The 14,886-nt window shown below is 39.0% G+C and overlaps 1 protein-coding gene across 4 annotated transcripts in view; it reads left to right on the forward strand.

Annotated features, from left to right (window-relative positions):
• dyrk4 (dual-specificity tyrosine-(Y)-phosphorylation regulated kinase 4) overlaps nt 1-14,176 on the forward strand; it is a 35,447-nt gene extending 21,271 nt beyond the window's left edge. For 3 of the 4 annotated variants that reach the window (XM_030426941.1, XM_030426943.1, XM_030426945.1), the window contains 13 exons: nt 2,574-2,657; nt 4,532-4,684; nt 4,826-4,976; nt 5,195-5,358; nt 7,299-7,435; nt 9,001-9,141; nt 10,256-10,394; nt 10,639-10,720; nt 11,243-11,415; nt 11,557-11,617; nt 11,718-11,847; nt 12,017-12,162; nt 12,318-14,176. In XM_030426941.1, coding sequence (XP_030282801.1) covers nt 2,574-2,657; nt 4,532-4,684; nt 4,826-4,976; nt 5,195-5,358; nt 7,299-7,435; nt 9,001-9,141; nt 10,256-10,394; nt 10,639-10,720; nt 11,243-11,415; nt 11,557-11,617; nt 11,718-11,847; nt 12,017-12,162; nt 12,318-12,595 — 1,839 coding nt within the window. In that variant the 3' untranslated portion in view covers nt 12,596-14,176. The remainder of the gene's footprint in view (nt 1-2,573; nt 2,658-4,531; nt 4,685-4,825; nt 4,977-5,194; nt 5,359-7,298; nt 7,436-9,000; nt 9,142-10,255; nt 10,395-10,638; nt 10,721-11,242; nt 11,416-11,556; nt 11,618-11,717; nt 11,848-12,016; nt 12,163-12,317) is intronic. The other variant, XM_030426942.1, reaches the window with a different exon arrangement.
• Nucleotides 14,177-14,886: the final 710 nt, after the last annotated feature.

Here is a 14,886-nt window from a genome sequence, read left to right on the forward strand (position 1 = left end):
TAAGTTTGTATATTGTTATTACCATACTTTATCTCATATAATATATATCTCTGTTGTGAACTTCCTATATTTGGTTTTCCATGGAATAAGAATGTATTTTTGCCCAGATACAGGGCTTCATTCCAGGTTATTTCCATTTTTACACCCTCCACAGGTATCGTTTTACAAGTATAAACTCGATAATTCCAATTTACTAGACATTCTCTCTTTCATTTTTATTGATCAGTGCCAAGAATGTGAAATTATTCTCACTTTTGGAATTATTCATGTTTCTCCTCCACAAGTTGTCCCTCTTTGAATGCTTTTTTTTTCCGGCCGTCCCCCTTTCCTCCTGACTGCATGCCAAGTTATGATGAAAAATCTGATCCATTTCTATTTCAGTCGTTGTTTAGCCTACTTATTTCAGTGTTTGTTGTGCTGACAGATTCTGTAAGTCTATATGCGTTCTGGTGTATTCCTCACGCCTTACATGGAAAGTGATATAAATTTAACCCTTGCTGTTTTTGGATCATATAAGAACTTTGTTGTTTTTACTGTCTATAGTAACACATGTTACACAACTAATTATCCTATGGATTAACGTTCATTTTGATCATATGGATTGATCAGTGAGTGGGCTTGCTTAACACGCACCCTTCCCGTTGGTCACATTTGATGCATCAATGGCAAGCAGAGGGCGATGTGATTGTACATCGAACAGTGTGTGCCTGACAGCTGATGGTGTGTGTGTGAGCAGTGTTTTACAGTTTGTTGATGTTTACCCTCACTTACTCCTGCTTTTATTGCTTTGCTGACCCTTTGACCAACTGACCCTGCAGGCGTGACCCTCAATGAGCCAAAGCGCCTCGCACACACCTGCTGGGATGATCCAGCAAAGACCCCCAGTCACACGAATAGAGTCCACATTCACTTTTATTTCTTATCTTCGCTTCCATTTGTTTCCTTATATATTCATGCATCTTTATTTAAACTGATCTGCACAATATGAGAAAATGCCCACTTTTATGTACGTTTAATTTGTGCACTTGTACGCAGAAGAGACCATTTACAGCATCATACATGAGACTTATACTGTATCTGACTCTGTGTTTGAAGTATTATGTCATTTCATGTGTAAAGCTGTGGGCAGAGACACTGACTGAGACTGACTGACAGTGTTGCCTACATATATTAAACCCCTACTGTTTTGGCTCTAAAGAAAGCACTATATACATTATTCCATGTTTTAATAACAAAGATTATATATACAGAAACATGTTGCCTTATGTACTCACCAAAATATCTATAGCATGATTTGGGATTACAGTTTTTTCTCATACTTAAGATAGAAGTGCTCATTCATCAAAGGGGAATGAAAGGTCACAGTCACCATTATTCTTTGGCGCTTGGACACATGTTATGATGTCACTGGGTTTCCACTGGCTCAGTGCTCATTAGCCAGGCTTACAGCAGGCCTATACAGGTGATGCTTTTTAGACACCAACCTGCCCAATGACCTACATGGCTCCTGCTGTCACTCACAGCGCTCCTGAGATTGTAACACGACTACATCATTGTATTGCACCCTTTCCTGGCACCATGTCGTTTGTCCTATTCAAGGACTATATTAAGTTTAATGCTGGCGATCATTTGCAGGAGGGGTTCAGTGTCCCATCCTCGTCTGAGTTCGTTGAGATGAATCAATTAAGCTTCTCCTCCCTCTGAACGAGAGTGTCGAGACACAGATCAGAAGTTGCTGTTGCTTCTCAATCAATGTCGAGATTATGATCAGTAAGCTGTTTCCTATCCAGCACCTGTGGACATCACCACACCCAGCCTGCCTCACCCCCCTTCCTCCCTCCTCTCCCTCCTCTCCCAACTGTCCGTCTGGCAGAGTGAGTTTAGCACGTATCCCCATATGGGGCTTAGCTTTATTTCACCCATATGGTGTCACCCAACACAGCTGCACGCTCAACCGTTGATTAATAAGGCACGTGTAAGCTGGCTCGGTTTCAGAGCACAGAAAGTGTACAGAATCATCCCAAACTTGCGTCGTTCTCTTTTTTTTAAATATCTGTCTCTGTTGCTTTTTAAAAACATATTTATAGTTCCCCTCCAACACATTCAGTGACTCTCCAGTGTGCGCAGGCTTGAAGACACGTGAGCAGACACATGTATGTGCACATGTTCATACACCTGCACAAGCCAGCACATACACTGAGAATACTGGATCATTGTTGCTGGGGTTTTTTTTCCTTTCTACAGAAGCAATCTATTTTAGGATCATAGTGCATTATTTCTGCCAGTCTGGTTGCAACCTCGCTCAGCTACCCACAGGCTTAGTGTGTGTGAAGAGCCTGGAGAATCCAGGCGGCATGAGCACAAGAAGCTGTTTCATGATTATTTAACATGACTGCTTTAATCTCTCACGGTTTAAAAGGATTCCTACATCTGACTTTGGAGATGATGTTGTTCTGCTTTGCACTGTGAAAAATATCATAGAATATGAAAAGTATGGTTACCCACAGAAATTGCAAGCTCCTTTTTCTTAATCTTTTTGTGTATTTTATGAATCGCTCTCATTCCTCCCACAGACGTCACGACCAGAGGCCTTCCCTCACCCTCACAGGCTCCCTGCAGAAGTCAACCGCCTTGGAACAAACCGGCCCTGCTCACAGGTCAGCACGTCCCCTCAGCAAGAAGCTGACAATACCAACATGTTTTACAAACAACGTCATCTTTTCCCCTTGTGTTTGAGATATTTTGGATTATTCTATCAACACATTAAAAACATCAGAGAGAAACATTCCTGCTGTTTTTCCTTCACAATTTAGGTCACCCACATGGACATTTAACGAATGAGATCTTAGAAAAACATGGATGCAACTGTACACATCTGTCTGCACACACATGGTTATGTAGTGTCATGCAATGCAGATTTCTACTGATATAAGTGCATCTCCCCGAAGCAGCATGCCCCCCAGTTATGTACATGAGCGTAACTGTGTTTACTTCCTCTGCTTGTTGTGGCAGGTGCTTGCAACTATATTTAGCCCTATCTCTATGCGTCATACCCAAGTTGGCAGATCCTGCAGCAGCTCTTAACACGTGAAATGAAAAATCAGAACTATCTACTGTATAGATGGAGAGCTTTTTTTTTCCTGGAAGGCTAGTAATAATTCATATGAAATCATTTATTATGTTGCTCATAGAGCACATTGCTAAAGTCTGCTTGATAGTATATAGGGGCAGCTCTGTTTTGAATTGTTCCACCTGAAATTTGAGTGGAATTACAGCTCTTAGATATTGAATCAAAATCCCTTTTGACACAGACACACTTCTTATTTTTTCCCAGAGAACTTGGCATAGCACAGTTGTCTCATTTTGGCCATCATTGCCAGCGAGCGCTGAGCCCGTCAAGACTGGGACACATGTAATCGTGCTCTCAGAGCAAGCGGCATGGCAGTAAGAGAAAGGCAGGTTGCTGCTCTTCATCCCCCCCACAGACCTGAAACAAACAGACTCTGTCAGGACCCAGCCTCGCAGGCTTTGTCCCCATTTCATTCTCACCATGATCAGTAATTCCAGCCGCTACATGCTGGGGGGGGTCCCGGTCACCTGAGCCTCCACAGACCAATGCATGTGAAAGGGCTGAAAACACAAACCAAATCTGACAAGGTGCAGCTAAACACATACTCATGAAAAAATTAAAAGGAATGTAACAAGCTTGTAGCTACAGTGTTAAAAAGGATAATACATTTAGACTTAGCACTTGTTGATCTGCTCTCTCTAGCTGCTTTTGTTGTCTGTTTACAGCTGGATCTGCTGCTTAGTTTTTGTTATTCTGTGGAATCATAAACACAAAGGAAGATCTTAAAGGAGACACGATATGCTCATTTTCAGGTTCATAGTTTTGTTTTGGGATACTGCTAGAATAGGTTTGGTGCTCAAAAACCACATTAGTTTCCTTATACTGTCCAGTGTCGCAGCACTGTATTCCCCTCCTCCCCCTGAAATGCTCTGTTTAAGCTTTGAAGGCCTCCTCCTGAATAACAAGTCTGCTCTGATTGGTCAGCTCACACATGCCTGAGCCAGCACTGTCACCACCTCAGCTCTGCCATGTTGTTAGCTTCACTTCTAACATGAATATAGGCATAAAGTATGCAAATGTGTGACACTGTGGCATAATGTGATATCACAAAGTCAGGGAATTAAGACGGGACTACTGACGAGACCTTTTAGGGATGTTTTCTGTTGGGAAGAGGAGGCGCTGTTGGCTTTTTAAACTTTCAAGACCTTATACATGTACATAACAAATTGAAGGAGAAAGAAACGTGTAATGGGTCCCTTTAAAAGCCCTCTAGCCGCGGAAGTTGGTCAGTTTTTTTTTTGCTGATTTTCCCAAATATTCACATTTTGTCAATTAGACTGCACTTTATCTAAATTGAAAAGCCTGACTGAAAGATCTTGTGTCCTGCATCATCTGACCCTATTTTACTTTTTTCTTGTCTTTAGTTGTGTTCCTAATTTTTAAAATCCCTCTGATTTTCAGAAGTTTGCTCCCAGTGTGGGAACCTTGCCTCAGCTTGAGCCGCCAGTGGTCCAGGTGGTGGTCAGCAATGCCAAAAATCAACACCAGCAGTCGGACAACATCCTGCCCCAAATCGCCAACAAAGGGGGCCAAAACAACTATCAGACACACCAGGTGAGTCTCTCACACGCTAGCAGCATGTCATATACAACAGTAGCGTTCTGTGAAAACATAATGTAGTTAACACTGTATCATATGACCTCTATGTGCTCCTCATATAACGACAAACTTTCTCTGTGTGTGCTTATTGTGCAGGATGAGAGGCCGAAGCCCACACAGCATTTCGCCATGCGCTTTGGTGCAGCAATGGACAAAGTGTCAGTCTCCCGTAACAGCAAGATCTTAAGCAACAAGCTGGAGAAAGAGAAGTCATACGAGGGACAGAGGTTACCCATGTCCCCCATAGGTATTTTACTATGAATAAAATAGGAATGGCACAGAGATGTTATTTCACTTCTTTAGGGCGTGCCAACAAAAATATGTAACTAAGAAGCAAACTCTCCTGATGCAATAAAAATAGCACATTGGCATTGAAGTTGATTATTCGCAATCCTCTGCTCTTGGCAGAGGTGTAATCAATATAAAAGTGAATCATCCTCCTCCTCCTCTTACTTCCTGTTGCAGAGGCACTAAAGAACTTCCAGGAGCGACTGACGGAGTTTGAGCAGGAGGAGATCATGGACTACGCAGAGGTCTGGTTCATGGGTGTGGGCTCTCAGAAGATTGAGGGTTCCCAAGGCACACCGCAGAACAACGGATATGATGACGAGCATGGAAGCTATATCAGGGTAATTTGTTAGCCAGGGTTGTTAACATTAGCAGGGACCACCTACTAAATACTTCACTGTATATTTAAAAGTATTCAATATATATGAAATATATTTTAAAATATTTATGAAATGATCTTGCATCTTAAATACAGCCTGCAATGATTTAACTGGCTAATACATTTCAATAACACATTGTTAGGCACTGGTTCTCATCCAAGGTCATCAAATACTGAAGCTGCTTTGTCATACAGCACAACAGAGCCTTTTTGCATCTGTGTGTGACGCACAAAGCCTTCACTTTAGTGTCTGCATGTCTAGTTAAGTATTAGGCAGCACAGTGATTTAATGTAACGTTAGGGCAGCTTGCTTACATGTTTGCACCAGGTACCCTAGGTATTTATTTTTACTTAACATATGTTCAATTCATGTTGTTGAATAAATGATTTTTCTGAAAAAACTTGAAAATATCCTGATATATGACATCAAATCAATGGTGGTTTATCACAATGTAGTTATGTCATTGCAATGCTCAGTGGTAGTATTTACAAGCAGAAACTGTTTAGAAAGTTATTTGTTGTCTCAAGAGCTTTTGAACTTTTGTCAGCTGCTATTGCCAACAAACAGCTTTGTGGCCTGACCTACAAACATTAAACAAACATCTTGAGAAAGATATGTGTGAGCATCTTGCACTGAAAAAGCTGTTTTGCCCCCAAATCTTAGATGATAACATCTGCCAGAGACATTTGAATGCACCAACAAAGAGTTTTTTTTAATTCTGATGAATTATGTACTGAAAGCAATTTTAAATAATGTTGGCTTTCATTCATACTGTATAAAATATCCACATTTTTTATTTGTTGTGTTTGTTATTGTTCTATAAAAGGCTCCATCATTATTCAGATTTCATGTCAGCCTTTTCTAAGAACCAATTTTATTCATTTATTTATTTTACAAGGGAGTCTTTGCCAAGGCAGCAGCATGAAAACAGTTTTACACAAAGGAACAATTCAGTGATCAAGTAGTCCTTAATCCTATTTTTTGTCATCTTCCATACTTAACAAAGAATTAAGTTTAGGGTGTCTGTGAAACTCACATCAAGATGAATGTGCTTTTCACCAATTAAAGGAATGAATGACGTTCTGAAGGTTGCAGCAGCTGATAGTTTTAGGCATTAGTAGAAAACACAACTAATGAGGTAGTTAATGCAATAGTGGAATAAGTGTATCAATGTTTCATTCTACCATTATACAAGGAACACCAAGTAAACCTCACATGTCTAAAACCATGCAGAGAAATTAAACTGAAATAATTTCAAACTAAGAAAATAGGATGAAAATGTCAGGACACAATGTTTTCATTTCACACACACACAATCATGCTCTCAGGCTTCCCGGCTGAATTGTACAAGACCAGATGCCTTGACATGACCTTAATCCTGCAGCTGCACGCACCGCTCTGTTGGATTGAATTCATTGTTAAGTTCTGTTTACAATAAACTGAACTGAGCTCATCAAACTCTCTGACAACAGGCTTAACTGTCTTGTATAAACCAGGTGACCAACAGGGAGTTGTGTACTACACCATATGTAATGAAAGAGCTGCTTAAGACTGAGTGACTGACCATTGTCTTGACTCTTACATCTCTGTCGAGACTCAACTGTCACAGGCTTTAAAGCCACAGTAAAGTCAGTACTGTAGCTGCTCCACACACTGCAGGTTATTCCTGTAGTTCGGTGTTTTGATTTATTCATGTAGTTTATTTTGCTGTTATTTTTTTGTTAAAAGCAGAAGGGAAGATGCAATCCTAGTACTGCAGAAGCCCTGCAAGGCAACTGAATAATACATTTTAAGGCACCTTGAAAAAAGATCCCATTAAAACATTTTTGTTCACTTGTTCTTAAGTCCATAATAGTGAAGTCTGCTCAAATATTTATGTACTCTTGCTCTTGCTTTTCCAGGTGCTGCATGACCACATTGGCTATAGGTTTGAAGTGCTTGAAGTGATTGGGAAAGGCTCCTTTGGGCAGGTCCTCAAATGTCTGGACCACAAGACCAATGAACTCGTGGCCATTAAGATGATACGCAATAAGAAGAGGTACATGTAAACCCAAAATTATGACACTTATATATTGCATTTACACCAAGTCACCTCAAATGTAGCATATTTATGACAAAATTCATCCTGTGTTACTTTCGCATTTAAATGACACAATACGTTGTACATTTTAAAAGTTGACTTCACTTTTAAAAAAGTCAAGAAACCGATTGCCTCAGCTACCAAGTAAAGTAGACTATAACATTTAAGTTGTATGAGCTAAAAGGTTTTAACAACTTAAAATTATTAGTCTACTTTATTTGAAAATTTTAAGGGTAATTGGTTTCCTCAATTTTTTAGGTAAAATCACTTTGGATTTTGCATTGTACTTCACACACTTGCTTGCAACAAAAAAAAATTGTACCAAGATAATTTTAAGAAATCATAATATGAATCACTTTTTATTCTCTTTTATTTTTGTACAGATGAAATGCTCTTGATATAAGTAGGATCTCTAATTATTAATATTTTTTCAGAATCTGAGCCAGAAGTTACACTGTAAAATCTGACAGAGAAAATTTACTTAATCAAGATTTAATAAATTTACATTCTAAGTTGTTTAAACTTTATAGCTCATGCAAGTTAAATTTCATTAACTACTTCTACTTTACTTGGTAATTCTTAGGTAATTGATATCCAGACTTATTGTAAACTTTTAAAATTTACAATGTAGAGTGACACTTTGTGCATGAAGTCAATTGAAGGGAACATTCAATCCTAGTCCTGCAGAAACCCTGCAAGGCAACTGAATAATACATTTTAAGGCACCTTGAAAAAAGATCCCATTAAAACATTTTTTTACTTGTTCTTAAGTCATAAACACAAAGAGAAAACAGTTTAGATCAGCCTCTGAAAATCTGCAGATTTTCTTATTTTCCTCTTCGGGCTTCGTATCATTTTGCATCTTAATAAAAGGATATGATACGTTCTTGCCTTTTTGCTCATGGTCCAGTTTCAGTTTTGACCCTCCGAATAGAACATTTTGGTCAACCCTGCTGTGTACAATGAGTTATTTCTCACATTCAAGAAGTCAACTTTTGGCATTCATAAGAGATCTGATACATCGTTGTGAGGTTTTCCCACATGTCCACACCGGGATTATTTTACATGTTAGGAGTCTGCCAAATGGTTTAGATCCTGATTTAGCATGATACAAGTCGGCACCTCAGGGTGTTATCTTACCTGTCCTTCCTCACTGTGGATCACAGTGGCAGCAACTGCTCCAGTCCTGTAGGTTAGATGCAGGAGACATCGGGTCCTACCACTACTTCAATAATGCAGAAAACAAAATGGATGCAAACGGCCACAGCAGTGCCTGTGTTCACAGATCTTATCTCTCCTGGAAGAGGACTGTGTATCGCTGACATTAACAAATGTCAAGGGATTTTAGGAATTGATGTTCAGGGAGAAACCTATCAGAGACAATAGTATTCTAGTTTTTATTACCATTTCTCAGAATTTGACACTCAGAACTTGGATACCTACATTTATTAATTGCGGGTCTGCTAAATCTGAAAATTCATAAATAAATACTATCAAACTCACAGGATTATTTTAATCTGTAGGTTTCATCACCAAGCTCTGGTGGAGCTGAAGATCCTGGACGTGATAAAGAGGAAAGACAAAGACAACCTCCACAACGTCATCCACATGAAGGAGTACTTCTACTTCCGCAATCACCTCTGCATCTCCTTCGAGCTCCTCGGGTTAGTATGCTCACGCTGTACTCTATACTCTATGACTGTAAAGACATGACTGAATAATTCATCTGTTAATCAAAGGTATTCAAGGTGTGCCACCTTTCCTCAGGTACAACAGCAGGGTGAGATCACTGTACTCTCTTATCAAAGGCACTTCTCACTTGTCTCTATTCATTACTTCTAATGCTACGTGACTGCAGTCAATCAGGAGTTAAGTGATCACCTGTGTACCTTTCGCCATCTGTATTGCCACTGATATCTATTTGAGGGGATATAGTTTTATGTATCACTTCGGCTCAATGACCTTTAGAGGACGTCTTGGGCTGCCACCTTGTCTAACATTACTGTCACCGAATCCTTTAGTTAAGGCCTTGATTAGGGCCCTATCTCTTACCCCCTCTTGCTTCATGGTGTGAAGGCTCCAGTTGCACAGCCTAAAGAAGTTTATGCTTATCACAACTGGCAGCAAATAGCAGGAGGATTCACTCTGTCTTTTTGTGAATGCGAGCACAATCGTAGATTATTTCCAAGTACGAGCCTGGCAGTCAGCAGATGGTTCATTACGAGTAATGTGAAGCGTAGAATGACATTAAACTTAGCAGCCTTCTTTTTTCAGCATGTTTATTTGAGGACCGTGGGGAAGTGGTTAATGTGGTGCATCTTATTATAAATGAATCTGTATTGAGCTCACTCTGCTATGTATTCTCAAGGTGTATCTGATATCGGCGTGTTGGTGTTGTTCCTAGAAGCGATAGGCGCAAGCTGATGTGGCATCAGCTGCCGATACATTAAATGATTAAAGGTGCAATATGTAAGAATTGGCCAGCTGTCAAATACTCAAAACAAATAGAATAACCATATACATATATAAACAAATACAACGTGAGCATCAGTGTGCAGGAAAAAGTATTTCAGTGGTTTCAACTCATCAGCAGTCAAGAAAAGGGATATATATGTGTATATTTATATACTGTATACTGATTGTGTGTATTCCATACTCTTGTTTGAACAAGGTGCATGGATAGAAAAAAATCTAAAATGCATTGAGAGAAATGTTTTTTTTTTCTGTTCTAACAACATTATAAGCTAACCACACATCACAATTTGTGTCTTTCTTCAGGGTGAACTTGTACGAGCTCATAAAAAAAAACAACTTCCAGGGCTTCAGTCTGGCTCTCATCCGTCGCTTCACCCATGCTCTGCTCAGGTGCCTGCAGATGCTGCACAGGGAGAAGATTATCCACTGTGACCTCAAACCGGTATGACTTTATAGCTTCTGTCATACCTGAACTTATTTTTGGGATATAGAACATGAAATGCATTTAAAGAATAGTCCTGACAATAAAAACCTGATGTGGACCACACCTTCACAATCAATCACTATACTGTAGAGACTTACAGCTAAAGAGTCCCCGGAACAATGGATGTGGATTTTGCACCATCTTGTGGAACAAAGCAGTGTTGCAGCGTATTTGAATGTTCTCGCTTCCCCCCTTTGAACAGGAGAACATCCTTCTATCTCAGAGAGGACCAGGGAACATTAAGGTCGTGGACTTTGGATCAAGCTGTTACGAACAACAAAGAGGTAAGAGCAGAGAAAATGTAAAAATACTGTCCAAATTTGAGGTATCTGTACTTCACTTGAGTATTTCCATTTCAATACATTTCTGCTCCTGCCCTTCTAAATCCCAGAGGGAATTTTTTTGTACTTGACAGTGTGTGAAAATATAAATAAAACCAACTTGCCAACATTTAAATTCATGGAAACATAAAGTTAAACTGCCAGTCCATTTGATGGTTATCAAAAACAATTCAGCGATTGTGTCAGTAACTGATGAATCATTTAAGCATTTTCCCATGTAAAAATTGGCTTCAGGTTTTTAACAATTCGCTACTTTTCCTTGTGTTGAATTACAGTTGACTAAATCATTTTGAGGTTTGACCCATTCGTTGGTCTGGCAAGGCAAGACATTTGAAGATGTCTCATTTTGTGCTTGTTTTTTGTAAATTTAATATAGCATAAATGCTATCAGCTACAGAAAAAAATCACTTGATTAGTCTGTCACTAAATATGTTTCCTCACTGCCTCTTCTTTCTTGTCCATTAGTTTACACCTACATCCAGAGTCGCTTCTACCGCTCTCCAGAGGTCATCCTGGGTCACCCCTACAGCATGGCCATCGACATGTGGAGTCTGGGTTGCATCCTTGCTGAGCTCTACACAGGCTATCCTCTGTTCCCTGGGGAGAGCGAGGTTGAGCAGATAGCTTGCATCATGGAGGTATGACTAGGAGATCATTATGTGCACACATGAATTGCATTTATTTTGAAAGTTTCACAAATTAAAATGCATAATATACTGTATACGTTTTTTTGAGAGTTGCTTCAGTGTGTTAAGATGTCCTGACATTTTAACTCACAGGTTCTCGGAATGCCTCCAAATGATTTTGTTCAGTCTGCATCGAGGAGGAGGTTGTTCTTTGGTGAGAATTGATCTTCCATTTTGGTGTCCTATTTCTTTTCGTACACCAGTGTAGAGACTGGAATGGCATTTCTAACACTGTGTTTGATAAATGTGTGCAGACTCAAAAGGAAACCCCAGGAACATCACTAACAGCAAGGGGAAGAAGAGGAGACCCAACTCCAAGGAGCTGTCTGCTGCGCTGAAAACTAATGATGCGTTGTTCTTAGACTTCATCAAACGCTGCCTCACGTATGTTCACTCTAAACATCTGTTAACATCTCTGTCACATTCTAAATGGATTTGAAAAAAATGGATTTATCTTTTCAATTAAGTTTGGCTTCCGTAGTGTTTAATCTAAGATCAAATAACAATGTGTGCTTGCAGACTTACATTTTTTTTTTTCTGTGTGTGTTTTTAGTTGGGATCCGACCAAGCGTATGACTCCAGATGAGGGGTTACAGCACGCATGGATCCTGGAGGGGAATTTCAACAAAGTTCGGCCTAGGCCAACCAGGCCAACAGTGACGAAGACCTCCGACAGTTCAACCAGCACAGACAATAGAGGTGAGCTCAGTTTCCACAAGCAAGCTAAAAGCACATAAATACTACTTACTTCATACAAAGACAACTAGTAGCTGATGCTAGCTGCAGACATACCGATAGAGTTGTTTTGTATTCACCTTATGCTGACATTTAATGTCCTTTTCACCATGTTGCAGCAGAGATGGTCAACTCAGAGAGCAGCCCTACTGACAAGCTGAAGAGAGACAGTTCAGAAACAGGAACAAAGATGGCCCCCGCCGAACGTCTGCGGCCCATTGGGGCCTCAGCAGAGGAGGAGGTGTGTGAGAATGAGGGCAAGTTCTCCGCTGATACCAAGCAGCAAGAAGGAGGTGGCGAGAGGCCTGTTCACATCATCATAAAGCCTAAAGAGGAAGTGGTCACAGAGAGGATGGATAGCCAGGAACCGTCTCAGTGTTTGCCCCCGATCATCTAACAAAGGGAATTGTGCTGCATTCATGACAAGCGGGAACTGGGAGCGTGTCCCACATCCCGTCTGAGAGTGATCTGAATGGAATACTTAGAAGTAAATGGATGGTTGAGGGAAGGTTGCTTTTGTTGGCTCTACACACACACAGAAAACGTAAAGATTATTCACACTCTTATTTGCTACAAACACTGCCATGTTGTGTTTGTGCCTGTATGATGTGACAGAACAACATGTTAGAGAGGTGAGAGGCAGAGAAAGGTTTGGAATTTCATGTTGGAAAGCAGCTAATCAAACAAAATACTGATGTACAGAGGGGACACAGATCTTCAGCAAAGAGGGACATTTCCTTTTTATTGTTTTAGGTATAGTCAAGTGTATTTTTTTCTATGGAACTTGGAGTTTGTATGACAGTGAAATCATAAAACCAGTGAATCTTTTTTTTTACGAAGGAGTCAGGATGCAGTTGCAGGCAGACATTTTGTTCGTATGTGTCACAAGAGAGACATCACAGTGTCTGCTACATAGAAATGCTAAAAGTCAAATGGTTTAAAACATAGTTCATAGCACAGCCACAACTTCCTGTCTCTATCTCCTGTATTGTTTATTGAACCCAATCTTTGCTGTGCATTGAAGTCTTTGATAAACAGGTTAGACTTTACACACTTATACTTTATCAGTTTCCATGTTAAAAAACATAGTAGCTGACCTAAAAAAAAAAGTGCATGGGTATGAAAATGATCATATTGTTGTTTTTGCATTTTATTATTTTTTCTTTTCAACATTTTAGCATTACTTTCATAAGGGTAAAAGTAAATAATTGTGTGCAATAAAGGCTGAGCCAAAAATGTTTTTTTAAATTCATGTTAAAGGAGTAATTGTAGTGTATATTTTTAATTGTAGAATGTTGGTGATGAAATATCGGTTATTAGTTATTTCATTTATTTATTATGGAATATATTTGAACCTATGTTTCATATTTGTTCAACAATTTCATTCAACAGTCATAAAATATGTATTTGTAATAGAATGTATTGTATATTACTGCTGTAATTTCCTATGTCTGTGTATTACAGAACACATTTAAAGAAAATATTTCAGATATTTGAGGGTTTAGACAAGGTTTTACTTGTTGTGTTGTTTCTGTATGAAAACATTTTGTATGTCTGTGTTATTCATAATATTTTTTTATATTAGAAACAAAAAGACAATCCCATTATTGATAGTTTGTGCCTTGCAGTATTAGAAATCTTGCACTTTACTATTGTGTGTGCGTACACCTGGATTAGAAACCGTTGGATGTCACACAGAGAAGGGTTCAGAATACCCCACCAGGATCTCTTTTATCTGACAGTTACAGAACATAATAAAACAGTTGTTTCATTATCATGTACATGTTCTTTGTACAATTGGTCAAAATTTTAATTTGAGAACAGAGATCTAATTGAAATTGATGATAGACTTGTGCCCTCACTATCTATTAGCTTAGCAAGCAGAGATCCGACGAGAATGGATTGTAGCTGAAATGTGAAAAGTCAAGAAAAATCATTTTTATGTCTTTTATGATGAAATAAAAAGTTGTTTCAAGGAGTTTATGCTTTGATATTGCTTTTTTAATCCCCATCGTTGTGTTTATGTTTGTGCTTCAGCTTGAAATGAAACTAAGGCCTCCGTATTCAAATCTGAGTCAGACCACAGACTATAGAATGCAACAAGGCATTATCATTTTCTGCAGTGTAAAGTTCTATGGTCTTAAAGTAGAATAAATGTCCAATTTAAAATTGTCTGCTAATTAGCCTTTTAAATTTTCACAGGCATGTGCTACATAAGTAACTGATTTAAACGTTCAATTTAAATTGTAAATAATTTGATGACATTGAACTTTTTGTATTCAGTCATTATTATTTATCATATTCCATCTCACTATATATTTCTCTTTTATTTCAACATTTGGTATTTTGGCATTGCTATATTTAATTTAAGATACAGTATGTTAGTAGTGTTCCTGCTGCTGCATACAGTACATGTGCTGCCACCCTCTGTTCAGTGCAGGAAGAGGTGGAGGCAGGAGTGACTTGGACCCTCTCTACTTTGAGTTATTCAGTGCATCATAAGGACAAACATATTTTGTCAATTTAAAGTATATTTTTAAGAGTGATCAAATAATGAATTTATTATAATAAACACACTGGTGACGTACACCATTTCATTGCCTATTCTTGGCCAAGGACCATCTGATCTCTAATGGCCTTCCCTTCACTAAGAGGGACTATAAAAAAAATAAAAAATAAACATTCTAA

The sequence above is a fragment of the Sparus aurata genome, chromosome 8 (genome assembly GCF_900880675.1).
Source record: "Sparus aurata chromosome 8, fSpaAur1.1, whole genome shotgun sequence".
Lineage (NCBI taxonomy): Eukaryota > Metazoa > Chordata > Actinopteri > Spariformes > Sparidae > Sparus > Sparus aurata.